At 37.9% G+C, this 26,794-nt stretch overlaps 2 protein-coding genes across 5 annotated transcripts in view; both read right to left on the bottom strand.

Moving 5' to 3' along the window:
* The window catches only part of LOC111869185 (pleckstrin homology domain-containing family A member 8), a 17,187-nt gene extending 9,013 nt beyond the window's left edge, over window positions 1–8,174 (bottom strand). The window contains exons 1-4 of one of the 4 annotated variants that reach the window (XM_023860472.2): window positions 8,044–8,170; window positions 7,417–7,577; window positions 1,394–1,449; window positions 856–974 (exon numbers count right to left, since the gene is read on the bottom strand). In XM_023860472.2, coding sequence (XP_023716240.1) covers window positions 856–974; window positions 1,394–1,449; window positions 7,417–7,561 — 320 coding nt within the window. In that variant the 5' untranslated portion in view covers window positions 7,562–7,577; window positions 8,044–8,170. Of the gene's footprint in view, window positions 1–855; window positions 975–1,393; window positions 1,450–7,416 lie in introns of all 4 variants that reach the window. The other 3 variants (XM_023860473.2, XM_023860474.2, XM_023860471.2) reach the window with 3 other exon arrangements.
* Window positions 8,175–14,914: 6,740 nt separating this feature from the next.
* LOC111869189 (putative zinc metalloproteinase C607.06c) overlaps window positions 14,915–26,794 on the bottom strand; it is a 29,892-nt gene continuing 18,012 nt past the window's right edge. The window contains exons 2-5 of the mRNA XM_033753315.1: window positions 23,602–24,520; window positions 20,278–20,775; window positions 17,826–17,888; window positions 14,915–15,317 (exon numbers count right to left, since the gene is read on the bottom strand). Of these exons, the coding sequence (XP_033609206.1) occupies window positions 15,122–15,317; window positions 17,826–17,888; window positions 20,278–20,775; window positions 23,602–24,494 (1,650 nt within the window). The 5' untranslated portion in view covers window positions 24,495–24,520 and the 3' untranslated portion in view covers window positions 14,915–15,121. The remainder of the gene's footprint in view (window positions 15,318–17,825; window positions 17,889–20,277; window positions 20,776–23,601; window positions 24,521–26,794) is intronic.

Here is a 26,794-nt window from a genome sequence, read left to right as displayed (position 1 = left end):
GCTGACTCACCTGCTACGTCATCGTGGCCAGAGCTGCCCGTGTCACCACTGGGGAGGGAGGGGGTGTCCTCCATTGTGCAACACGTCACAATATTTATATAAAGGTACTGAAGTGATAGGAAACAACATGTAAGAAGAATGCAAAACAACAGAATACCGAAACAGATTCTAGTATACTAGCCTAGAGGAAGAAGTGTAGAAAGACTAGTGAAGAGATGGCATGAGGACATCATGTGAAGAACTGCTGACATATTTAACTGGATGCATGTAGCACTGAGGCTCTTGTCATATAATGTGGTAACAGCAGACAGTGAAACACCGGGCAGATGAAGATACCGTACGTCATGTAAACAGGACTGCATGTCCTGAAAAATACCCTTGGAATGGGCCATTTCTGCTCCTCCGAGGAAGACAGTGACAATTACACACTTGCTACTCTCCACCTAGTATGATGGCAGTGGAACATTCCTCTAATGCCCACCATATTCCCCGCACATGAGCTCCTGTGACTTCAGTCTCTTCCCTAAGATGAAGGAGCCTCTCCAAAAGCAGTAGTATTGCCAGACATGAAACATCCAGCCAGCAGTAGGGTGACCACTTAATGAACGTGAAAAGGATACAGTCTGCAGGTGACAGCCATCCACATTAGAGGTGAAGACAACATTGATAAGATAGTTTCTTTATGGTTGCCCCCTGCCCCCCAACCCTAATACACTACCTACAATTCCACTATTCCACTATGATAACAGAATGAAATTCTGAAGGTGTAAAATTCTGACACTATGTTACCTGTGCAGTTGAGAAAGCATTAAATATATTAAGAAGCAATTCAAATGTACAGGAATCATATGTTACCTTCTTAGCCACAGAAGTGCATCTATTGCATAATTTCCACCTTCTTCCTTCTCAGCTAAGATCATGTTGTTAAGGTACAAATGTTTCTCTTTATTGGTGTTATACTGCTCAGTAAGTTTCTGTAATATTCATAAGAGTTTTGATTAGGATGTAAGATACAATCATGCAAAAAGAAAACTGACAAACAGTCTTAAATACCCGACTGTTTCCAAAACAGTGTTATATATGACCACAATGAATTTTCTATCCAAGCCATGTTTAAAGGTGGGTTTATGAAATCAGCTACCCTCCTTCTTTCCCTGGAGATATATGGATGACATAAAGATGTATTTTTTACGACAAAGAAAATAAATGTTTTGTGACAAAACAGCTTATATTTAATGTCAACAGCACTGCTTTTCTGTAAATCTATAAAAACAAATGTAACCATAAACACTTTTCACTTTAATTACTTTACATGCAGTGATGTAAGGAAATAAAAATATGACTGAACCACAAAATTAGCATTATGATAGTAATCTATTATACTTCAACTTACCTCAATATTCCCTGTCATGTCATATTTCACAGGAGCAAATACTTTGCCAAATTTCTCTGAAAACAATTTGTTACTATCAGAATGTAAGTAAGTAAAAGCCTTATTTATTTTTATTCCTGTGAAAGTATACTTTCATATATTATAATTAACATGTGGAAGATACACGAGTACATTTATTTTGGGCAAGGTACAATGGGCAATGCACCTGAAAATATTCTGAATTCCTGTAGTTATAAACTCTTGGCCCTCACTTTATATTACACTTAGTCATAGCTTACTTAATAAAACTGTCAGTCTTCAGGATTATATAAGGTTGAATGACAGGATCGTTAGTGAATAATAAATTAGAGAGGATAAAGAAGGAAGCAGCCAGTCACGGTAGCCGAGCAGTCTAAGGCATGTACTGTCTTCGCTCGCTTGGAAACTGGGATCGTGGGTTCGAATCCCACTCAGGGCATGGATGTTTAGTTTATATGTATGTGTTTTTCTGTCTTTGTGTACAGGCAGAGTCCGACTTCAACCAGAACCTGTCAAATACATGCTGAAAGCAGTATTTCTTGAAGCAACCTAGTAGGATTATACGATTATATGAGGGGAAGTCAATAATTATCTGCAATGCAGTTGTATTTGTGTTTCTGTTGGCAGCACTGTCATTTTGCGCAGCATCGCCATGCATGGTTTCCTTGTCATTATTTCTGTGCAGGTCTGATGTTGCTAGGTCAGTTGTCGTTAATCATGGTTGCTCCACTTTCTGTCTGCACCAAAGAAGAGCAACGTTCAGTGATCGGTTTTTGTGGTCGGAAGGTGTATCAGGGGCCACAATCCATCACAGACTTTCAGCACAATACGGGAACAGTGTTTTGCCACAACAGTGTGTCTACAAATGGATTGAAAAATTAAAAAATGGTCGCACAAGTGTTACACATGAGGAAGGAGCCAGACGACCATCCATGGCCACAAATGAGGACAACATTGAACGTGCACGTGACATGGTTCTGTTAGACAGATGAGTGACTACTGATGAAGTGGCAAATCGTCTGCAAATTAGTCATGGTTCTGCCTATGAAATCATCCACAACAGACTTGGGTTTCATAAAGTCTGTGCAAGATGGGTCCCAAAACAATTCACAGTGTTGCATAAACAAACGCGCTTGGACATCTGCCAACAACATTTGGATCGCTATGGTAACTATGTCTTCTTAGACAGAATCATCACTGGTGACGAAACATGGATCCATCATTGCGAGCCGGATAGTAAACGGCAGAGTATGGAATGGAAACATCCACAATCGCCCAGCAAGAAAAAGTTCAAAAGCCAACCATCCGCAGGAAAACTGATGCTTACAGTTTTTTGGGACTCACAAGGCCCAGTACTGGAACATTATCAGGAGAGGGGCACAACAATAAACAGTGCTCGTTACAGTGAGATACTTACTGACAGGATAAAGCCTGCAATTCGAAGCAAACACCGAGGACTACTGTCAAAATGTGTTGTGTTGTTGCACGACAATGCCCGTCCACATACTCAAGTTTGATGTAATGGCTCATCCTCTGTATAGTCCTGATCTCGCCCCTTCTGACTACCTCTTGTTTGGTCCACTCAAAGAGGCATTAAGGGGCCGTCAACTCACCTCGGACCAAGAAGTGAAGGAAGCAGTGCATGCGTGGCTCGCTGCTCAGCCGAAAACCTTCTTTTTTGAGGGCATCAGAAAGCTTGTGCAACGATGGACCAAGTGCGTTGAAAAGCAAGGGGACTATGTTGAAAAATGATGTTAAAGTAAGATTTCTATTTATACTGAAATAAAATTTATAGCTACATTGCGGATAATTATTGACTTACCTACGTATTTATATATTTGTTCACGTTCTATTTTAACATCAGTAGCTCACATAATTAAGTCAAATGGTAGGATGATTAGCAAATGATGAATTGGAAGGAATGTGGAAGGCAGCAGTCATGGCCTAATTTATGGTACTTTTCCAGCATTAATCCAAATGGACTTAGGAAAACCATGATAAACCTCAATTGGGATAGTTCGTGTCCCAGCCGAGATCTGACCTGAGCATCTACTGAATATAAGTCTGAAGTGCTACCACTCGAACTGACTTCTTCATTTGCACCAATTATATTATGATTCCTTTAGAACTTGGATGCATAACCTTACAAATTACAACTTTATTTTTCATCCATAACTGAAGTGAATATAATTGGACATGTCAAAAAAATAACAGTGGATATACCACATGTCAAAGTCACATAAAAATTACACAATGATCTATCACGATAATATAACAACCGTTATAAGGTACATAACAATAAAATATGCATAAGACCAAAAGAAAAATATTAGTAATATAAAACACGTAAACACGATATTAAAAATTGCAAACCGAAAGACAATCAACAAACTAACCCTTTCCTTGCAAAGGATCATGCTGTCAAACTTCCCTTTTTTTACTTTGAGACATTATTACTTGGTTGTTTTATGAAGCTGGTCAGTTGATGGGAAACTTAAAACAGAATAACATCAGAACTGCATTAAGAAGAAAAGGCTAAATAAAATTTTTAAGAATAATTCTTTTAATAACCTTAATATTTATTTAAATATAAATATGCCATGCGAATGTCAAATGTTTCAAATCAATTATGATGCTTGTTGTGGTCTGTTAAGTGATTGCAGTAACATTTCCATTTATAAACAGGCTTCACTGTGTTCATTTGTTCCACTTCATGAATGTGAAAGGTTGTTTGCCAATGTTAGGTGCTTTTGTAAAAACCTCTGTAAAAGACCACTGATTACAATTCTCCCATTTTTAAATTTTAATTTAAATCTACCAGTCAATTCGAAGTCAATGGCTTCTATAGATAATGTAGATTCAGCACTGTCATATGATGCACTGAAAGGATTTCCTTGCCTTGTACTTAAGAAATATTTTCTGTCACTTCACAATGGGACTCATCTCCACTGTCTAGTCAAACCCACCATCAGCTTTCACGTGCTCACTCCTTCTCCCTTTTACTATGAATCGTAAACAGTCTCTAGCTGTTTGCTGGCGCCCATACTACCAAATCCCATCATGAAATCCAACCCCCAATAATCTCAACAGAAGAAAGAAGCGGTGAGCCAGCTCAAGCCGATACCAGCTACGACCCAGCATCTTCAGAAGCGGCAACACCAGGTAGGGCAGCATCAAAGTGGTCATTGGAGCAGAGGGGCCGATCAACATCGACTCCTACTCCCTGCACTACTATTCAGACAGAGCCGCAGCGGAAGGGCACCGAAGGGACGGTTATAAGTGGCGACCAACTTGTGGGGCTTAAAGCCTCACTAAGTAAGATAGTTATAATTTGGACTGAATTTTTTATCTTAAAATTGTCGATGTCTTACTTATTATTTTCAAGATAAATTTTTATGTGTGATTTAAACATTGTATACTATTAACTTGTTATGTTGACAACTGCTTGATTTCTAAGCAAGTTGAGTTTATATTTCTGGACGATTTCTGTATCTATTGGTTTCTTCAACCTTGTAAAGATTTTATGGAATGTGAATAAATGAATGAATGAATGAATGAATGAATGTTCATGCTTATGACGTTCTAGCCTATGAACAATCTGGGTTTCGCCCCAAATTATCCACTGAAACAGCTTCATATAACTTAATACATTTTTAGCAGCTATTATCATTAAAGAAAAAGTAGGTGGAATCTTCTTTTATTTGGAGAAGGCTTTTGACTGCGTAAATCATGAAATACTTTTATAAAAACTTGAATTTTATGGTATAACTGACAATGTATATACGTTATTAAAATCGTATCTCCAAAACCGATATCAAAGGGTGGTAATTAAAAATCGGCCATTTGATAAGAGTGAATCAGATTGGAGCCGGGTCAAAAATGGTGTTCCCCAGTGATCTATCCTGGGACCATTACTTTTCCTACTATATATCAATGACCTACCTTTACCTATAAAATATCTGAACATCAGTGTAAACCCCCAAACAATTTTATTTGCAGATGATACTAGCATAATCATCAGTAATAAAAACAATACTGTACTAGGAAATAACTTGAAGTCAGTCTTCACTTGTGTGACAAAATGGTTTAAGGCAAATTTACTCTCATTAAATCTGGACAAAACCTACTGTATGGGATTCCACTCTAAAGATGTTATTAATTCCAAAACACAAATTAAATATAACAACAATATTATTGCCAATACTACTGAATTAAAGTTTCTTAGGCTAGTACTTCACAATACTCTGTCTTGGAAGAGTCACACTGATATGTTGGCTTCCAAATTAAACAAAGCATGTTATACTGCAAGAGCAATCGGACCTTTCTTATCTTTAAATTCCGTAAAGATAATCTATCATGCTTATTTTCATTCAGTTGTAACACACAGATTAATTTTCTGGGGAACTTCTTCCCACAGTACGAATATTTTCAAACTCCAAAGGCGAATGGTTAGAATATTAATGGAAGAAAGACCCAGGGATTCCTGCAGAAATTTTTTTAAAATTCTAAATATACTACCTCTAGCATCTCAGTACATACTCCCCTTGACTCTGTTTATCATTACCAATAAATCACTGTTTAGACAAAATTCTGAAATTCATAATTTTAATACCAGAAATAATTCTAATTTTTTTCAAGTAACAACTCACTTGACGATGTTTCATAAAAGTCCTGCCTCTGCAGGCGTTAAGATATATAACCATCTTCCAGCTGACATTAAGGACTTGGCATGTGATATTAAAAGCTACAAAAAAGCATTAAAGAAGTACATGCAGGAGCATTTTTTATACTGTGGGTGAATTTTTTATGCATAAAACTAGATAAGTATTTTTGATTGTAATAGTAACATCACTGTGTCAGTATTTACAGTGTTCTATATTATGAATGTTTTATGCATAAAACTAGATATATTTCTGATGGTAATAGCAACATCATTGTATCAGTATTTACAGTGTTTTATTATTTTTATATATTCAACAAAATCTTTTAATGACTGCATGTCTTATGTATTTATTTATTTATCATTATTTATTACAAGTAATATTGTACTGTCTTCTATTTTTGACTTTTCTATATCTAATGGTTGTACCAGTATGGATCAACAGAATAAATTAAAAATTGATTAACTGAAAGTTATTTTGTAACAAGTGACTGCCAAGCTCTTCCATCAGTCAGTTATCAGTATCCCAATAAAGAGAGTATCATGACAGATATATTCAGCTTACAGAGAATGACCACTGTGTAACATAAATACTGAATAAAATTTAAAAAAAGATTACATATAAGATCTCAGGTGAATATCACAATTTTAATAAACAAATGACATATTACCTCCACTTAGATGGCAATTTTTCAAGGAAAAAGAACCTTATATTCAGAAGGTCCTTGGATATGGGCCTGGTAATGTTCTTAACTACACTCCTCAGGCTTCCACAAATGCTAAAATGACTTACAATTGATTTTCCTGGGTTAAATTTCATAACATCAATGCATCAAAGGTACACAACATAAAAAAGTTGAAACTGTACGATTCAAGAGATTTCAGCACGCTCAGAACTCTAAAATACATTATCTAACTGAAATTCCTAAGAACTGGCATCAGATAAGAAGTTATGCACCCCAAATTTCACCAGTAATATATTCACTTCACTGAACACAGTTTTTAACATCCCAAACTAAACATCACGTATACATCTGAAAATGACTGGCAAACCTCTGCTTTCAAGATTCCTGCGGTACTTGATCGACATTGTCTAGTCAAATAATATGTATATATATTTTTCTTCTTAATTTTCATAAACTGTTGCATACACATCAAATAAAAAGTGCATGCGGTTCAAGATGAGGGGATATTCTTTTGAAAAGGCACAAGTTTAACTTACGATTATTCATACATTCATCGAAATGCACAACCGATAAAATTGTTATGTACACAATCTGCCACCCAGCACACACGAAGTCTCACACGAATTCAATTATAATTAATATTACTGTTTGTCACTCACCTACAAGACCAACAACTCCTTTGGAAGACTCTAGAAATTGTAAAGTGTTAATTTTTCCATCAATTACTTCTGGGAATGGGAGCTGCACGCTGTTAAAGAAATTCTTTTCGTCTTCTGACCTTACACCACCGTTCGAAGCAGACATTTTCTCCGAGACTAAACTGTTTCAAACAGACGTCATGAGAACACGTGACAATCTCTGTGTCGCTCTGTATGCTTAGAATTGGTTATGACGCAAGGAACTCTTTTGGAAATTCTCAATAAAAGTAAACCATAAGCAAATAAACAACCGTAACTTCTCCAGTAAAAAAAGGAAAAACAGAACCATCAAACATGTATTAACAAATATAAATGGATTAGAGAATCACAGAAAAATGAAAAACTTCATTGTAACATTCTTCTATTATAAAATCGTTCTTTTTCATAACCAAACAGAAGTCTTCACTGTATTTGAATTACTTGAAGTTCTGTTGCATTCATAAACGTTTAATTCAATCATCTTTCCCATAATTCAGTTCGCCTTTATATTATCTTCGTTTTCGATATCACTGACATCGACACGCCAAAGTCAACTATGACATCATAGATTACTACTATCAACTATTATGTATAGCCGCGCTCACTAACCGATTAAATAGCTCATGGAGTAGCTTCCTAACTGTCAGTCACTTTCCCGAGATATCAGCCGGTACGTATGGAACACTAAGGTTCATAAACAAGTTCTTGTGGTTCTTGAGTTCTTGAGCGTTCTTGAGCAGCTAATATTCTGACGTCACAGATTACTGCTATCAACTTTATCTATAAACCAGGCTCACCAACCGACCAAATAACTCACGAAGTAGCATCCTAACTGTTGGTCGCTTTTTCAATATATCAGCCCGTACATATGGAACCCTACGATTCATAAACAAGTTCTTAAGAATAATCAGGCAATAATCAGAATTATGTCGGGAAATTCTATTGAGTAGGTAAAACTGAGTGCACTTTGTACGCAGACCACTACTGGGCCCGTTGCAAGAGACCCTGCGTATTGGACTGCCGGTGGAATAAGAGTGAGCAGACGAGAATGAAGTACTCGGAGAAAACATATCCCAGTTCCATGACAGAACCCACATAACCTGACCTTGGACTAAACCTGGGCCCTGCGATGGCAAACCGGCAACTAATCCGTGGCACAGTCCAAGGAAGTGTTACATCTGGTTCTCTGTAATAAGCCCAACTGGACAATACCAGGCCCATATTACTCCCACTCGCTGCCTGCCACTCAGGTTCTTAAATTTCAGCCTTTACAAAAATTGCTGTGTGTCATCCATTGGCATTCCATTTGAACTACACGGTCGACAGTTGGAGGTAATTGTCACTTGTCACTATGGTTGCTATGTTTGAAGTTCTTTTATGTATGTGATATAATTTACCAATGATGCAGCAAGGCCAGTGGACATAAAATATCGTGAAATATGTTAACTGCAAGTGCAAATTTCACTTCCACCTCACCTTTTAGGGGCTTAATTTATTCCTGCCCCTACAGAGTGACCCTCCTCTGCCTCTTCTACAGGATATCATGTTGCAGTTCACACGGTTAGCCCTGTTACCGATCTAAACGTGGTAAGAGTGGCTGATAATAAAGATGCCATATTAACATGTTGAATAAAGTTGTTAGAAATGGAGAAGGATATGTTCTTGATTTATCTATGAGGAGAAAACAGCCGGGTGTTTCGTGTTTCTGCAAAAGGAGATGGCAGATAAAACAATACAGTAATATGACAATAATGAATATAGGAAGGCACACAAAAGTGCCTTGTCCGCTTGAAAGTTATGATCCACCATGAATTATACAATTAGCAATGAGAAGACAGCAGGCATTTTGCAGTGCACAGTAAAACCTTACTACATGAGCATGATCTGGCAACATAGCTCATCCAAACAATACTGGCACATCTTTGCTGGAGAAGTGTAAGGGAAAGATTCCCCATCTGCTAAAATGAACACAGCATTCTGACCCTACACCATCCCTTGGATTAACTGTTCTAATAGCAGATTTTCCAACCAACATTTCGTACACATTTATGGTCTGTGCCATGCAAGATACATGCCCAACTCATTTTGTCTTCCTTGATTTGATGATCCTAATGTCTGATGCAGCGTAATAAAAATTGTGAAGCTCCTCATTATGCAATATTCTGATATCTCTTATCACTTGTCCCTCTTAGGTTCACAAATTTTCCTCAATACTCTGTTCTGAGATACCCTTGATCAATGTTCTTTCTGCAGTGTGTAAGATGGAATTTCATGCCTGTTGAAAATTACAGTTAAAACTATGGTTTTGTATCTTTACATCTTTACATTTGTAGATGGGAGACAGGGAGACAAAAGGTTCGAACAGAGTGATAGCAAGCATTCCTGTAATTTAAGCTACTGTTCATGTCTTTTTGAATGCAGTTTTAATTTACCATCATTCCGAAGTTTCAACTTTGTACATTTTTTAAGAATCTATTAGCTACTAGCTTACTAGCATCCAACAAAGCTTTTGTGCTCTTTATGATGTGAGTATGCATGTTTAGGTCCAATAAATGAACACCAGTCTGTTCACTGACAGTTTAATACTGACATAAATAAGTATATTTTATCTTTTTCCACATAATATTTCATTGATTGGTTCCCTATCTCACTGGTTCTTTCTTGCAAACAGGAGTACAGCCAGTTTTGGAGTAAATGTGAGATTACCAGAGCATAAATCTATCTCTGATTATCAGGAAGATTTTCCAGGTTTGAGCTGAGAGCCATGTATCACAGCGTTAAAGCAACATAACATTATTCATACTGTGGTTTTCTGGGTTATGCCTTGTAGTCCGGTAGGTGACTGCAAATGTTTCAGAGGAATGTACTCCCTCCATCTTCCTGATAGGGGAGACCACTGTTTAAGAGGAATATACCCTCTCCACTTTTGTGGTTGAAGACGAAGGCCATATGTTCCTAAAATGTTGGTACCCACCCACAGAGTATAAGTACATGTATTAGTAACCTGGACCATAATCTTCACCACCATGATATTCTCAAATCTTGAATACAACTACCTATTTACTTCTGGTATTAACATTTCAGTCACTCATGCTTTCTAAACAGAATCAAAAGGAGGTTTACTGCCAGTAGTTTCCTCAAGAATATTCACAGTTACTTGGTCTACCATGCAATCAGTCTGACCATTCAGCTCCCATATTTTTCCTTCCTCTTTGACATGATTTATAGCACCCTGTCACCTGCCCATTTCTCTAACACAGTATCTCCACTGAAACAACAGATAGTGGCTTCTTCTCCATGGTAGCACATCATTTCTATGAAATGTAATTATTAAACCATTGTTTATATTTGGCAGTGATAAACATATGACAAAATCATTTTGCTTGTACAGAAGTGTCTTTCTTGCAGAACGTCAAAGCAAAGTTATGTATCTGAAATGTTTTTTCTCTTACTCCACATGTAAGCAAATGGTAGTGCTTTGGTATCTGACCTATGAGAGTGAACAGGAAGCATTTGTGTATGTCAGAAATGAGCTTACAGTGAAGAGTGTACATCGCAGTGGTCAACAAACTTCCAGTGTACAAAATTTCAATGGTGATACAGTATTAACATTAACAGATGAACTATTAATAGTTTTATAATTTAATTGTTCCACTGCATGATAGAAAGTAAAATTGCTGTATGTATGTGTTTTGTAGTTTCATCCTCTGATTACAGTTTCATGCTAAGAAGTGAAGCTGACAGTAAAAACTGACACCATGGGTTATGACGACTGGAGTGTCAGAGACTTGAAGGGGTCTTTCACATTTTCCTTATTTTTTTTTCTGAACTTGATTTTTAAAAGTGACAAAATATCTGACACCAAGGTGAATGAAACTGAAAAAAAAAACTAAAATTCAGGGATAGATAAGGGGTGTTTATTTTTGGCCTAGCAACTAAAGTGAGAAGTAAATTAAATTTACTTCTCATTCAGGTAAATTCAAATTTATTTTCAGTCTTAACACAGGGGACCTGGTGATCTCATAAGGGATCAAACCCTTGTTCAGAGGATACTATGTTTTGATTCAGATTACATCTGCAAGCAAAATTTTCTGAGCCTTCACTTCTCCCAGAGCTTACATCTGGAAATGTGGAGAATAACTATGCTTCTGTTATACAGGGAGGCTCTTATCTTTGTTGACTGGTTCATCATGGCTCTACACTCCACAGCAACCAGTGCACAGCAGACCGTGAGGTGCACGTGAATTTTGCCAGTGAATCAATATGCCTGTTGGCCAATAACTTTCAGAAAGAAGTAGTTACAATTCACATATCACAGGAGGTGTTGAAAATGCTGTCCCTGTCAACTGCAGATCGATCTCACCTTTGACGAGACCGTAGAAAACAACTGCAAAAATGAACCCTGCTAGTTGGATCAGGTGGCTGCAAGGCTTGGATTACTGTTGTTTTATAGGGTCTAAGCTTGAGAAATTGTTGCCCTTCTTGCACTAGACTTTGGCACTCCAATCTCTTGAGCTAGACAATTCAGTCATTTTCTAAGTGTATGTTCAAGTTTGGCTCCTATGTCATCTAACGTTTCCTGAGTAGACACTTGGCGCTTACATTTTTGTTTCTTGTCTGAGTCCTGTTGATATAAGTTTATTCACAAAATTGTGAATTGTGTGTCTGCTGGGAACTCTTTCATCATGACATTTACGTTGAAATTAAGAGGGTAAGTTCTTCTGTATCTAGTCTCACTATTCTGTTCATCCTTCTACAGAAAATTGTGGTCTCTATCTTTGGGGTGCTCTAATATCAGAACAGGGTTCCTTTACTTGAATGAAATGGCATAAATATGGAAGCTCAGGAAGACTCATCACTGGACCCACTTGCTGAAAACAAAATATTTTCAGTGCAATTCTGCAGTTCAAAGCATATATGAATTTTCATCCAAGGAACAAAATTCTTAAATTCACCAGTTGTATGAATGCTTCCTGAGCCAATCATCTCTTCTTTACAAAAAATATATTAAGGTTCACATAAATTGAGCAGAGCTTTGAATGAAAAGTAACTCCACCTGGAGTCTTTTCTTAGAGTCATCCAGCTCGTCAAAAAGACACATGAATTCTCGTAATGTGGATTCGTGCCGTAATTTATTTAAGGAGTTACATATACTGTCACTTCAGTCCCAATATATATTTTCTCTACTTATGCTGGTTGTCAAGAATAGAGATTGCTATATAACAAACTCTGATGTCCACACACGTAATACCAGATTTAATCATGACTTGCATCTTCCGGTGGTAAACTTAACAATATTTCAGAAAGGTGGATGGTATTCTGGTATCAAACTTTATAACCACCTCCCTCCAGAGCTTAAACAATTATCTTATGACATTCCTGGATTTAAAGTGGCGTTAAAGAAGTTTCTTATCACCAGTTCTTTTTATACTGTTGAAGAATACTACTGCGGGAATAAAGATTGATCCCTCATGTATATTTAGTAAACACTGTTGCCTATTGTTAGGATGCAACAGAATATGGAATAAAATACTCAGGAAAAAGGTGCTATCACTGCTGTGATATAGGTGTATTATATGTTAAGAAAATAGATTTTGTATTACTATATTAAGAGTCTTGGTGGTCTTTTGGTCATGTATGTGATTTTAAGTGTTATTTTGATATATGGAATGTATTGTTGTACAGTGGTTTTGTTGTATTGTATTTCAAGTTTTGATGATGATGACTATCTCATTGTGAATGTGTATTTATGTGTTATATTGCGTTGCTGACTTCTTCTATATTTGAGGCAGACCCCTTTGTGGATTTTTTGACTGTAATAAATGAATGAATGAATAAAATGTATATTTAAATAAACACTGTTGCCTATTGCTAGAATGCAATGGACTGTGGAATGAATACTCAGGAAAAGGGTGCTATTACTGTTGTGATACAGTGTATTATATATTAAGAAAATAGATTTTATATTACTATATTAAGGATCTTGGTGGTCTTTGAATCGTGTATGTAATTTTATATGTTATTTTGATATATGAAATGTATTGCTGTACAGTAGTTTTGTTGTATTAAGTATTTAAATTTTGACGATGATGACTATCTGATTATGTATGTATATTTATATGTTATATTGCATTATTGACTTGTTCTATATCTGAGGCAGATGCCTCTATGGATTATTTGGAACTATAAATAAATGAATGAATCCAATCTGCATCCTCACACCATATTTCACAACTTTCCCATTTCACAATGTGTCCTGTGCCTGGGCACCTTTTCTTATCAGTATATCAGTCTTCAAAAAATTGTCTTAAGATTTTTTATTTAATCTCACAAGCCTTTATTCTTTCAGATGTTACTGAGTTAGCTTTTACATTTAAATAGTGATGATTATGCCACAGTATTACTGCATATGTCAAAACCTGTCTTCATCGATTCTACTTTCTGCGATATTCACTGACTGAACTGGAAGCACATATGCAATAGTTATTAAGCCTGTCTTGAGTAAAGGATAACACTGATCACTTAAATGCTTCCATTAGTTAGTTAGTTAGTTAGTTAGTTATTTGGAGAGGGTAGGTTTCCCCATGCACTTAGACCTGTACTGGTCCATTGTGCTTCCCTCTATGATTTCTACCAGTCTCTATATCCTACTGGTATTGGTACTTACCATCAGTCCCGCCCAGCCAGCGAGACCGGCTCTACTGGCTGAGAGGTATCTATAATGCTTCCCCCATCTACCAGAGGTATTAGAGACTGCTGTTGGGCGGGAAACGTCCGCAATTTGACTCAGTGACCTTTGGAGATATGAGGTTCTTTTACGTGCCATAAAGCTACGACACAGGACCCACGGTTTAAAGTCCCTCCCAGAGGACTTGTTCCCTGAATTTTTCCGCCCTTAAAATTTCGACGACCTCCGCTGGGTATTTGAACCCGCGTACTACGAGTCATGAGGTGGGAACATTACCTCTAGACTACGGAGGCCGCTAAAATGCTTCCATTACATGCATACATATAGTATTAAATAAATATATAGGAAACTGTATTGTACACATATATTGTATCTCATCCAAATAAATATAGAAAATGTGAGGAATTATTCCTTCCAGTTACCACTGTTATATAAATAAATTCTTTGCATTATTTTTTCTCTGGAAGCCCAGAACCCAGAAGTGCTGTCTGGACTGCACCAGAATCAGGAAATTATATTCCCATGACTGGCATGTCTGCGTACTCTGATACTTCTGAAGTAAATGTAAAGCTATTCCTGTAACAGGTCATGAAGGGCCACAGGTTGTGAAACATTGAGGTTCCCACATTTTCTCTAGACAATCGGCTCACAGATGGCGGTAAGGTTGTCAGCCTTATGCACTGGCCGCTCTTTACCCCCCAGGAAGATTCCTGGTACTCATTTCTGTTAGTGTCTGAGTCGACCCCAGGGCCATAACGCGGCTGGAAGGATTAGGTAAATTGAAAAATCCACCTTATTCAGACTCGAACATGCAACCTTCCAGCTTGTAGCATAATGCCTCAACCAACCATGCTACCGCATGCCCCTCTGAGGTAATACCTTCTAATGATATATCTGTTTATGAATCCAATAAACATTTGGAATACAATATAATTTATAATTTACTCCAAGGGAAAGTAAGTAAAGCTGTCACTTCATATAAACTACAAATAAAAAATATTAAAGACTATATCTGAGTATGTTCCCAGCTGAGTCTTCTGCCATCAGAATAAGTGATCGTTCTAACAAAACATCTGGAGGTAATGCAAATTCTTCAACACCATCTGATTCCAAGAATTGCCAGGATGAGAGAACCAATTCATTCTCATCCCGTACTTCTACCACCCGAACACCAAGTGAAGATGATACCACATTCCTAAAAGTACATGCACAAAATAACAATATACTCTTCAGAGAGAAAATAAGAGTTCACATTAAAAAATGCATTATATAAGGGGGACCTCATCTCTGTTGACCGGTTCATGGCTCTGTGCTTCACGGTGCACTGCCAGCTGAGAGGCTCATACAAATTTTGCCGATGAGTCAATATGCCTGTTGGCCAATAAGGAGTTACAATTCAAGAATCATAGGAGGTACTGAAAATGCTGTCCTATATGGAGACATTACTTGATCAGCGGGATAGGTCCTGATTTACCCTTTGAAGCTGTTCTGCAGGATTATTTGCAATTTTCCTACAAATACAAATATAACAGGGGATACTGTTGTAAACTTTGTCCTTCAAACACCAGAAGAAAAAATCGCAAGTGTTAAGATTGGATAAACATGCTGGCCAAATACCACTGCTGATAATTCTGTCCCCAAAGACACCTGACGCCAGAATTGACATACGTGCAATGTGGGCAGTAGATGAGTCTTGCTGAAACCAGCAGAATGACCTGTACATATATTTCGTAATTAATTGTTTCATTAAAAAAAAAACAGGTACAACAATCCTTCTTGCACTTACAGCACACCAGACACCAACTTTTACTGGATGGGGCAGGGCTTCATGGGTTAGATGTGAATTCTGTGAACTCCAGTAGCAATTATTTTGCATGTATATGTACCCATGGAAATGAAACCATGCTTCATCAGAAAACAATGTCAACTGCAGATTGATCTCACCTTCGACAAAAGATTGAGGAAACCAAATGCAAAAATGAACCCTGCTTGCTGGATTGCACAGCTGTAAGGTATGGATTACTGTCATTTTATAGGGTCTAAGCTTGAGCAATTGTGTTGCCCTTCTTGTACTAGAATTCAGCACTCCAATCTCTCGAGCTAGACGTTTCAGTCATTTTATAGGTGTATGTTCAAGTCTGCCTCCTATGTCACCTAACTTTTCCACAGTAAGCACTTGGTACTTGTGTTTTTGCTTCTTGTATGAGTCCTGTTATTTACGTTTATTCACAAAATTGTGAATTGTGTTTCTGCTGGGAACTCTTTCATCTTGACATTTACGTTGAAATTTTCCCCAACACATTCTAGCGCATCCATATTTCATGTAGGTGTCATAAAGAAATACACATTGCTCTAAAGGATACTGCGCCATGATGGAACACACTGCTCACTAACTGAAACTGAGGGCAAACTGCTAATGGAATTGATAACTTCTGCCCACTGCTGACAAATCATAAACAAATTCCTTCACATGAACTGCATTGCCCACAAGGGAACATAATGCCATCAAGCGGTCCACAAAGTTAATAACTTCTATTAATTCCAAACGCTATTGCCCATCAGGCATACTGATTCATCAGCAAAATTTATATAGCCTCGCAGCCAGTGGTGCACTGGTCACTGTGAACTGGTCAACAATGGTAAGAACCTCCCTTGAAAATCCAGTATTAGAATAACTCATAGTGTGAATGTATGATGAAAATGGATCATTCTGATTTTATAAACCTTTTCCAATTAAGTTTCCAATTAAAACATGCTTTTAAAATTGGTACACATAATGCTATACAGTTACTCTCAGCTGTAACAAAATGTTAAAGTGATTTACATTCCTGATAGATGGAGTAGTAAGCATATATATTTCTACAAATAACCTTAGCCCTTCCATATTCCTTCACTTTCATTCAGTGAAAGCCTATAAAAATATATGAAAAAATCTCAGAATTTGCTAGTATAGGTGTACTGAATGTTTAATGTAGAACCAACAATTTCTTCCAAAAATAGGATTTCTGTAACACTCAATGGCAACAAATCCAAAAAACTGAAGACTGCTGATGCTAAAACCCATCCACAGACCACAAGTTCAGCCAATCCTGTTTCTATAATTACATTCCTGACAGAGACAGATGATAGTAATATTATAAACTGTGGGATTTTCTGATTTTCAGAGGGTTATGTTCTGTTCTATGCTTCACAGAACTGAGAAAAATAATATGGGTAAAAGCCCCAGAATGAGTCATCCACCTTCAGTGACTGTAAAAGAATCATTATTGATACACAGTTTAATACAGATTGCGCATTTGACTTAGCTTTTTGGTTGGTTCATTTGGATGATTATTATTATTATTATGTTTGGGAATTACAGTATGAGGATATATTCTGATAAGTATTTATTGGCCTGCACCAATCCTTTACCAATGTTATGTAAACTGTTTCCCTTCATTTGGCATTACTAACTCCAAGGAGCTTTGAATCTGGTTTATGAAGTTGAAAATGTATTAGGGTCAAGATATGAGCACAAAATTTTAATACATTCAATTCATAAGAATAAATTAATTCCAGTGCTCATTATATAACAATTCAGTTCAATAAGTCGTAAAATACTAGTATATATGAAATTAATGAAAAAAAAATGTATTTTGCATCATTCATAAAGACTTACCCCTTACTTGTCACATAGTTCACGGTACTTATATAATTTACTTACTGGTTTTCATCATAACTTATGGCTGCTGATGCTTTCTGTGTCACATTTTCATCATTAAACCACCTGAAATTAGTAATACAATAAATCTTTAAATAAGAGATTCTGTCTCACATCAAGTTACCAGAACATACTCATAACATTTTATGGAAACAGATATACAAAATGAACCAGCATGGTGTTCAGGAGTGTAATTTAAAACTTCTGATTATCATTTCAATTTTAAATTCTTTAGTACATTATAATATTAAGAAATGAGTAACATACAGCAAAAGCTGAGCACAGCATGCATAGGTAAACTCACCTATTCTGTAAACTGTGTATTTATGATAACTTTTAACTTCAGGAAAAGCAATTTAAGTATCCTTGGATGGTCAAACCACATGCCAACTCAATAAGAGTGTAGTGTTACTACTAGACCAAGTGGTTTGCTAAAAACAACACTTTTTAAATTCTTAATGTGCAAGATAAAGAATGAATTTGAATTAAGTCAGCAAATAGTCCTTGTCTATTAAGACAAAGTTAAGTTTTCCCACTAGAGTCTGACAGACAATTTATCCATACGTTCCCAGTTTAGGTCTCAGTCTGACTGTCAGTTGTAGTAGTAGCTCAGCTGATTGCCTGTATTAATAAGTAACCCTACTAGGACCGAAATATCTATAATGCCATCTTCGGTTATTTTATCTCATAAGGTATATGTAATTATCATTTTATATTTGTATTCGTTAATTGAACTTTTAGTATACCTTACTATTGAAATTTTGTGAAATGGATATGTTATGGTTGTGTTGTGTGAGCTTTTACGGGTTGTAATTCAATCGATTACAACTTGAACAATCTCCACTTTTTTGTGGTTTGATTATCAGTATGTATAATTTCGTTTTATGACTGTTCTGTATGTGACTGAGTTCTATTTTATGAACTGTTCTTGTGTATGTTTTGATTTAATAGTGACTTGTTCTACATCCCAGGCTTGGCCAAAAAGGATGTTTTGAATTTATAGAATAAATAAATAAATAAATAAAGTATACAGCCTGCTGGAAATGGTAATGTTTTGAAGCCTACCTTTCAGCTATTCATTTTACTGTTCACAGAAACTGAAGGAGAAGTTGATATTCTACCATACCCACCTTATTCATCTGACTTCTGGTCATCCCTAAGGATGAAATATCAACTTCAAGGGACTTCCAGTAGCAATCAAGAAATGCAATGGAAACAGCAGTTTACCCCATGGAAAATACAACACTAAAGAGAAGTTTGTAAAATATTTCCAAAGTCTGTTACACAGATGGAAAATAAATACAGAGAGAGAAGGAGACATATTTAAAATTGAACAAGGTTTGTTCACTCTGTTTTCAGCAATAACTTCAATAGTAAAATATTACTTACTTTCTTTTGCAATATTCATAAAATTTAAAATATAATGTAATTTAAAATAAAATGTAACTTAATAATCTGTTCCCCCTCTAAGTATGACTTAACAGGTGATAAAAACCTGATCTCAGGTGCATACACAGTTACAGTTATACTGACATAGGTTTTCTGGTGACTGAAGTTGTCTCTTACTAACAGACCCAACAGAGTAGGTGACGCCCACTCTTTCATCTAAGGATGCAAACACAGCCAGTTTCTGAAGTACTGTCTTCTTTAGAATACAGAACAATGGGAAAAATCCAGACACTCAGTAATCCTGAAAATATCTGTACTCTGGTGACTGTTAAAGTAAAACATAGTTCTGTAATTACATTTCTCTTGTCCAGTGGTGACAATGTTATCTGTACCTTTATTTCAGCACATCATTTGCTTTCATATTTTCTCAATTTCTAGCTGCATGTTTTGAGGCAACTGAAAATGAGTTTCAAATTAATAATGGGAATTGATTCATATAGCAGAACAGTGTATTTTACATATGGCACACATGAAAATTCTTATGTCTCACTTAGTCCTATGTGAAATTATATTTCAATCGTTGTGTTTGATTGACTGTACTTAATGCTTTGGTCTTATTTTATAAGACATGCTATGAATACATGGCCTTTTTTTAGTGCTAGTGGGGTAGGACTAAGTCCTTTGTACTGTGGCCACTTCTGGCCTATTGTATCAGCCCCAGATGATAGGTGAGGGTGATTGTGGAGCAATTGGTGGAATGAAGATTGGCAGGGGAAACCGAAGTACTTCGAGAAAACCTGCCCCAGTGCCACTTTGTCCATCACAAATCCCACTTGACCAGACCTGCTATCGAAACCAGGCTGCCGCGTTGGGAATCCGCTTGAGCTATGGTGCGGCCTCAATACACGGCCTTGGAACCATACTTAAATGGCCAAAAGAATATGACTAACTGGAAAATGGCAAGGAATCAAGACCTGGAGAGTATGTCTTTTACCATTCACTCTGCCCATATAAAGCTCACAATTAGTACAATTATTAACTTGAGCATGTATGTTAAGGTACTTACCTATGAAAACTCAAGAATGCTCCACAGTTTTTGGACCAATGTGCAGAGTCTCTTTCCATTTTAAACATGGCTGGAGTTTGAGGATTATTTAGCCTCTCTGGATGTTTGACATTACCATTATTTACTTGTACACTGTTTTGGATTGATTCACACAGGTCACTAATCTCTGAAGTTTCAGAGATATTTGTAATATTTCCCTGAGCTTCATTCTGTGGCCTTTTTAGACGTGGTGGCACTGTATATGAAACATTAAGGACCTTTGTAAAGGATACTGCAGAATGCTGTGCTAGTTCTTTGCAAACTGGACTTGAAATATATCGATTTCTATTGTAGTTATTCCCTTCGTTATCTTCACAGGACTGAACAGTAAATACCAAATCCACATTATCAAAACCACGTCCCATGATGCCATCTGGCGTATGACCCAAATCAAATGTATGTCCCAATTCATGACAAACAGCACCTAAGGTAGTAGCAAAACATCCACCATATGTTCCCCTGCAGAAGTAAAGCATAGTGTAATGATAAGTCCTTTTTCAAGCAAGACTATGTAATTCACTTAACTATTTTTTGATGGTTGGTTATTTACTTATACTATGACAATGTAACAACATTTTGTACTGTCATGATTTAGGGTGTGTGTGACTATGACAGGGCAAGGATTGGTGAATGGAATTACTGACCACTTATACACATGACTTTAAAGTACAAGTAATTACAGTGCTATGACTAATCTCCACAATTTGCATAGCACCACAGCACCCGCTAAGCCTTTCTTCAGCCTGCTATGTCTTCATCAGCCATACACTAGCAATGGCTTTATGGGTGCAGATTCTTCAGCTACCTGCACTCGGGTCCTATCTTCACAGCCTCCCGTGCAAAGTTCAATTCTCAACCGACTAACTCCCATGCTGGCAGCCATTTCTCACCAACTTCCTAGTCTTCTCTTCACAGGCTGCCTTTCAACTGCCTACTAACTAGGTTGAATATGAGTTTGGGTCTTATATTATTACCGATGGTCAGTCGGCCAGTCTGTCTTGGAATAAAGCACCTACCTGGGGCTTAAAACCAGATTTTTGTTACTGTCAGACAGATGCGTGTTTGTTGATGTGGGGCGCTCTGTCTGACGAGAGGATGAGTCTTCTGTTTACAATTGTTGCTGGTCCTTGCCAGTGCAGTCATTCTCGGGTTCATGTCCTGTGGGACTCATGACCATATTTCACTGTCTCAGATTCGAGATTCCTTTTTGTTGCCTCCTATGACTCTAACTGGATTGTCTAAATTGTCTTCCTTTATAATCCCTTTGCACAGACCGAGTAGAAAACTGCATTTTCAACAGTAACTCTGTTGTTATAGAAGCATGTTTACCATGCCACTGCATAGCAACAGCTGTTGTCCAATATGTTTGTTTCGTGGTCTTTACCTAGCAATGAGTCTATACAAAATAATATTATAATGTTCAGTAATATATGATAGAATAACTGTAATTGAAGAACTGGGAGGTATGTGGAGAAAGCAGCTGAAACTAATTCTAAGGTATTATCATTGCATTCATTTGATAAAATGTGGAAAACCATACCCAATCCCAGGCTAAGACTTGAATCAGTGAATACTGTGTGGGGCTCTTGTCAACGTGTGTAGTCTTGTCATTACTCCTATGACAACCCACTTCTTCAGAACAGTTTGTTGGCCCGAGATGTTTGACCAGTGAGGTAGCGCGGCGCGCGCCGGTAAGGAGAAAGGCTAGTGAAAGGCGAGTGGCCTGGCCGCAGTGCGGCCGTGGCTGGAGGTTGCTTGGTTGCCGTGCGGCAGAGTGAGTTGGAGGTTGCTTGATCGCAGTGCGGCAAATGGCGGAGGTTGCTGCTGGTGGTGAAAGGCTAGTCGTTGAGCGCGGTCGTAGGAGCCATGAGGCAGTGGCTACGCCAGAAGCCCAGTGGGTCGGACCGTAACACGACCACCGGCGAGTCCAGGCGCGGTGCCCCAGTGAGTCGGGTGTGAGAGCGCCGGAGAGCCGAGGCAGTCGTGCCCGGCGCAGCCTGCCGATGTCTCCGAAGACCGAGCGCTGGCGACGAAGCCTGCTGGCTGGAGTTGCTTGATGTGGCTAGCTCGTAGGCTGATGATGAGCTGCATTGAACTGAACTGAACTGAATCGATGAACTGAATAACTTGGCTCTGGAGTCGCTCCTTTTTTATACGCTGGTCGGTGGGGCGGAGCCAAACTCGAAAGTGAGGAGGAAGAATTGATTGGCTAGCGCGCGTAATGATGTAGATGCGGGCCAGGAGCGATCCCAGTATAAATATGAACGTTTGAAACAATCAGATTGGTTAGCGCGCGTGATGGTGAAAAGCGATGTGAAGAGCGAGCGTTGCAGAAATGCGTGATAATGTGGGATGTTCCCACAACTGTTTTGTTCCTCCTCCATGGATAAAGCATTCAGAGCATCAAACCGATTGTTCAGTTCATCTAGCACTAAGGTGGACTTCAAAATGTTGTGCTTAAGCAATGGACAGCTTTACTTTACCTCTGTGATATATGTAATGACAAGTTAGAAAATTTATATATAGGGTAACAATTCTAGAATATTTTTCCCCCTCTCACCTCTTGATTCTTGAACTAGGAGATGATGCAGCATAAAAAATTATTTTGAAAAAATGTAAGACTTATGAAAAAAGTATACTGGCATAGTTCTCTACAAATCTGTTTGAAACATTTTTCACTCTAATAAATATTTACTGAGTTAATATCACACTTCATCTGGATTAACATGCTTCAGTGAACTGAGACACTGAATCACTTAATATCAAAGTAAGAAACAGAAGGAACATAAAAAAATTTACTATAAAGTATTTTAGACAGTATCTTTCCATGAATGGCACAACTACGGAAACAAACTAAGTGACTATCCTTCAGTATGGATAAGAATGAAGTAGGCAGTTTTCATTGACTATGCCTATGACAAAAAACTATGTAAGTTTTGAGGTTTTCACATTGGTGACTATGAAGAATTCCATCTTCTGGGATGTGGCACTGTGTAGATCTTGTGTAAACTGACATTTCTGAGGAATGTATCGCCTCCATTTACAGGGTTGAAAAATCTGTGAGCGAGGAAGCAGCATGGGCAGGTGGCTGCAGACTGATTCACCAGTCGAAAACACCCAGCTATACAAGAACAGGAAGGGAGGAAGAGTGAGCCACATGGGAATTCAATAGAGAGGTGAGGGGAAGAGTTTGTAGAGTCATTACTAGTGTAGGACTAACACATTATTTTGTTCCAGAAATCAGCATTTTTTACAATGTAATAATAACAGAAAAATTTACATCACCTGTAACCACTGTCATCCATGAAATATCTTGTATCCACTCTGGTTATGTCGAGGAATCTCGGTATTATTTCATCCACATGACGTGGCCAAGTGTGAAGGCAAGCAGAACCAAACAAAGCAAGTCCTCCACCACCAAGGGCAACATGAGCTTCCACTGCAGACAAGGTATCTTCATGGGTCTTTGGTGACTCTTTATTTTTTGGAAGATGGTAAAGTGTGCATGAGAGTAAGGCAAGAAATTTACGATCCTTGTTACCAAGAGGTGAAATCATCAGTTCACAACCAAAATGTTTCCATAATTCTGTAGGATCCATTTTTCGAGCTTCTTCCACTGGAAGATGACTATGAAAGACTATGCATTCAGGGCCTGATTTGTTTAAGTCATACTCCAGCTGGAAAGTTTTTCGTCCCACTTTGGATTCGTAAAGTTTCTCAGCAGTAAGGGATTGAATGAGACGCGCTCCCAGAGCAATGCGTTCACATGCACTTGGGACTGTATTATCTACATTTGTTGGAGCCTGAAACAGTCCATCATGCTCCTGACAAATAATGTATACAGGTGTTACCCGAAGCACTGTCCTTCTTGGCTGGTATTCTAGCTTCATCTTCAACTGGCTGATGCAGTATTTGAAGACTAAAATATTTCTCCCCAAGAGGAGACTTACTAAACATTTAAATTCAGAGTTAGCAACATGCCATTCTGTTGTTGTCATTAAAGAACCACTGTCATTATAGTGATGAAGCATGATTTTGCCTGTTGAGCAATTAAAGCACTTATTTCCATTCCTAGTTAAAATTCGACCTTTAATGAGTGGCAGTGAGTAACACAATGTTTCTCCATTCTTAATATTTGAAATTTTAATACAGTGATTGTCTGTATGACATAATTCCATATTTGGTTGCAATGGTGTTTCGGCCCCTGAAATAAAATTACATACATATCTTAATTCTACAACTTACAGTCACAGTAACTGTCACATTTCCGCACTGCCGTTTCAATGGATGTGTACTTATCACCTTACAACGTTCTGCTAATCGAAAAAGTAGCCCGTCTTTCAGTTGAATATTTATTACATTTTAAATACAAATAACACCTGTCTAATGCTCTATATTTCTTACTAACAGAAACATAAATAACAGGCAATAACACGCCTACAGCATTATGACTCAAACGCCCTCAACTAACCTACTTAACCCACTCACGACTCAATCATGCTCCATCACTTCATCACTTGGTGCAGCAGCTTTAAGTAGTTCTGAGCAGTGCCTGTAGATAGCAGACCACTCTGAAATTGAACACTGCCATCTCTTACACAAACTGCAGTACCTCGTACCACGCGCTAGCGTGTAGTGGTACGTAACATGCATATGTAGTGGTACGTAACATGCATAAATGTGGTGTTACAGATATGGGTGAAAGAGCCGTTTGATGGAACAACTAGTCAGTGTAGGTTCAGGATATGTTATCGTTTTAAACAGTAGAGCATTTCTTTTGTGATATTTGATATACACCCTATAGTAAATATTCTTCTGGGATGTGACACTGTGTAGCTTGGCAGATAGGCACCAATATTTCGGAGGAATCTGCTTCCTCCAAAGCAATGATAAGCCGAAGTGTTAGTACCCATCTACCATACTACATGGCGCGCATCACAGAAGTCCATGGTCTGAGAACAGTTCTCGGTAATACGTTGACACGAAAGATATTGAATGCGTTTAGCGCAGGATTGCGGGAAATGATATTGTTCTTCTGCAAGCTTGTTCAAGGCCTCGACTAAAGTTCCAATTTATTTTAAATGAAATAATAAAATATTATACACTCAAGTGCCAAAATTATGGGATAGCAATATGTAAATTTATTTTTAAGTGGCGCCACCATCCCTTGATGGCTTGGGAATGCCGCCCAGAGCAGTATCAGTTGTGAGGTGTTCACTCGTGAGTCAGGTTGAACACCTGCCAGTCTGCTCATGACAAGCAGACGAAAATTATGGGAGCTTGAACGGGGCATGACAATGAGTGCCAGGCGGATAGGACATTCCATTTCCGAAGTTGTGCGGTCATTCAACATTCCTCGATCCACGGTGTCACATGTGTACCGGGAATACCTTGTGGAAGGCATTTCCGACGAATGGTGTGGCCACCACTTTCGCCCGACATCAACCCAATCGAGCATTTATGGGACGTGGTGGAGAGGTCCATTCGCACCCAAAATCCTGCACTTACAAATACCAGGGAGCTGTGGGCGGCTATCCAGACGGCATGGCTCAACATCTCTCCAGAGGTCTTCCGTCCACTTGTGGAATCGATGCCACGTCGAGTTGCTGCACTTCGCTGGGCTAGAGGGGGTCCTACGCGATACTAGGTACCTATCCCATGACTTCAGGCACTTCAGTGTATGATAATCTCTTTGTAGTATTACTGTAATGAAACCAAGTGTACTGCAAAGGGTATGACGGACAGCTTGAAAGGGGAAGACATCAAATCCACAATTAATTCTCACTGGGAATTCACGCGGATAGAAGCAAATCTCTCTCTCTGAAACTTCACAGTTTGTATTATTACAACGACGAATTCTCCAACGTTAACACTTTGCATGAATGTACATTATATGGTACGTCACGAGCGAACGAGGAATCTTTTGTGTTAGTGTATCGTGTGTCTATTTTGTGAGGATTTAAAATATTTTGATGTGGATGTGTGAAGTGTAGTATATTATACAAAGGAGTTTTGCTGTCTGCTCCATGCGTATTATTAATGGGAGATGGCGTTAAACATCGGCCTTGATTTGCGATTCAGTAACGTTCGGGACTGGAAAGAAATACGGGAGAAAGCAGTGGCATTAATAACTTAGTATGAAAGTTTACAAAAAATGTTATGAATTTAAGGTCGTAAACGCTTCCTGACACCAAATTGTCACGTATAAGGTGCAGGCGTGACTATTAATTGTGGGTTCTAGATTTGATGACTGGATTTATTGGACGTGTGTATTACAATTACAGTTGATTATAAAAGTTCGCATATTTAACTCCTTCTTAACGACGTTTCGCACTGTTGTTTGGATCCTGAACTGGTCTCTAGTTAGTTAGTTAGTTAGTTAGTTAGTTAGTTAGTTAGTTAGTCATTTAGTTATTGGAGAGGGTGGGTTTCCCCATGCACTTAGACCTGTATTGGTCCATTGTGCTTCCCTCTATGA

This window comes from Cryptotermes secundus, unplaced genomic scaffold (assembly GCF_002891405.2).
Source record: "Cryptotermes secundus unplaced genomic scaffold, Csec_1.0 scaffold1482, whole genome shotgun sequence".
Lineage (NCBI taxonomy): Eukaryota > Metazoa > Arthropoda > Insecta > Blattodea > Kalotermitidae > Cryptotermes > Cryptotermes secundus.
The sequence above is the reverse complement of the archived record's forward strand: the minus strand, read 5'-3'. Positions and strand labels throughout refer to the sequence as shown.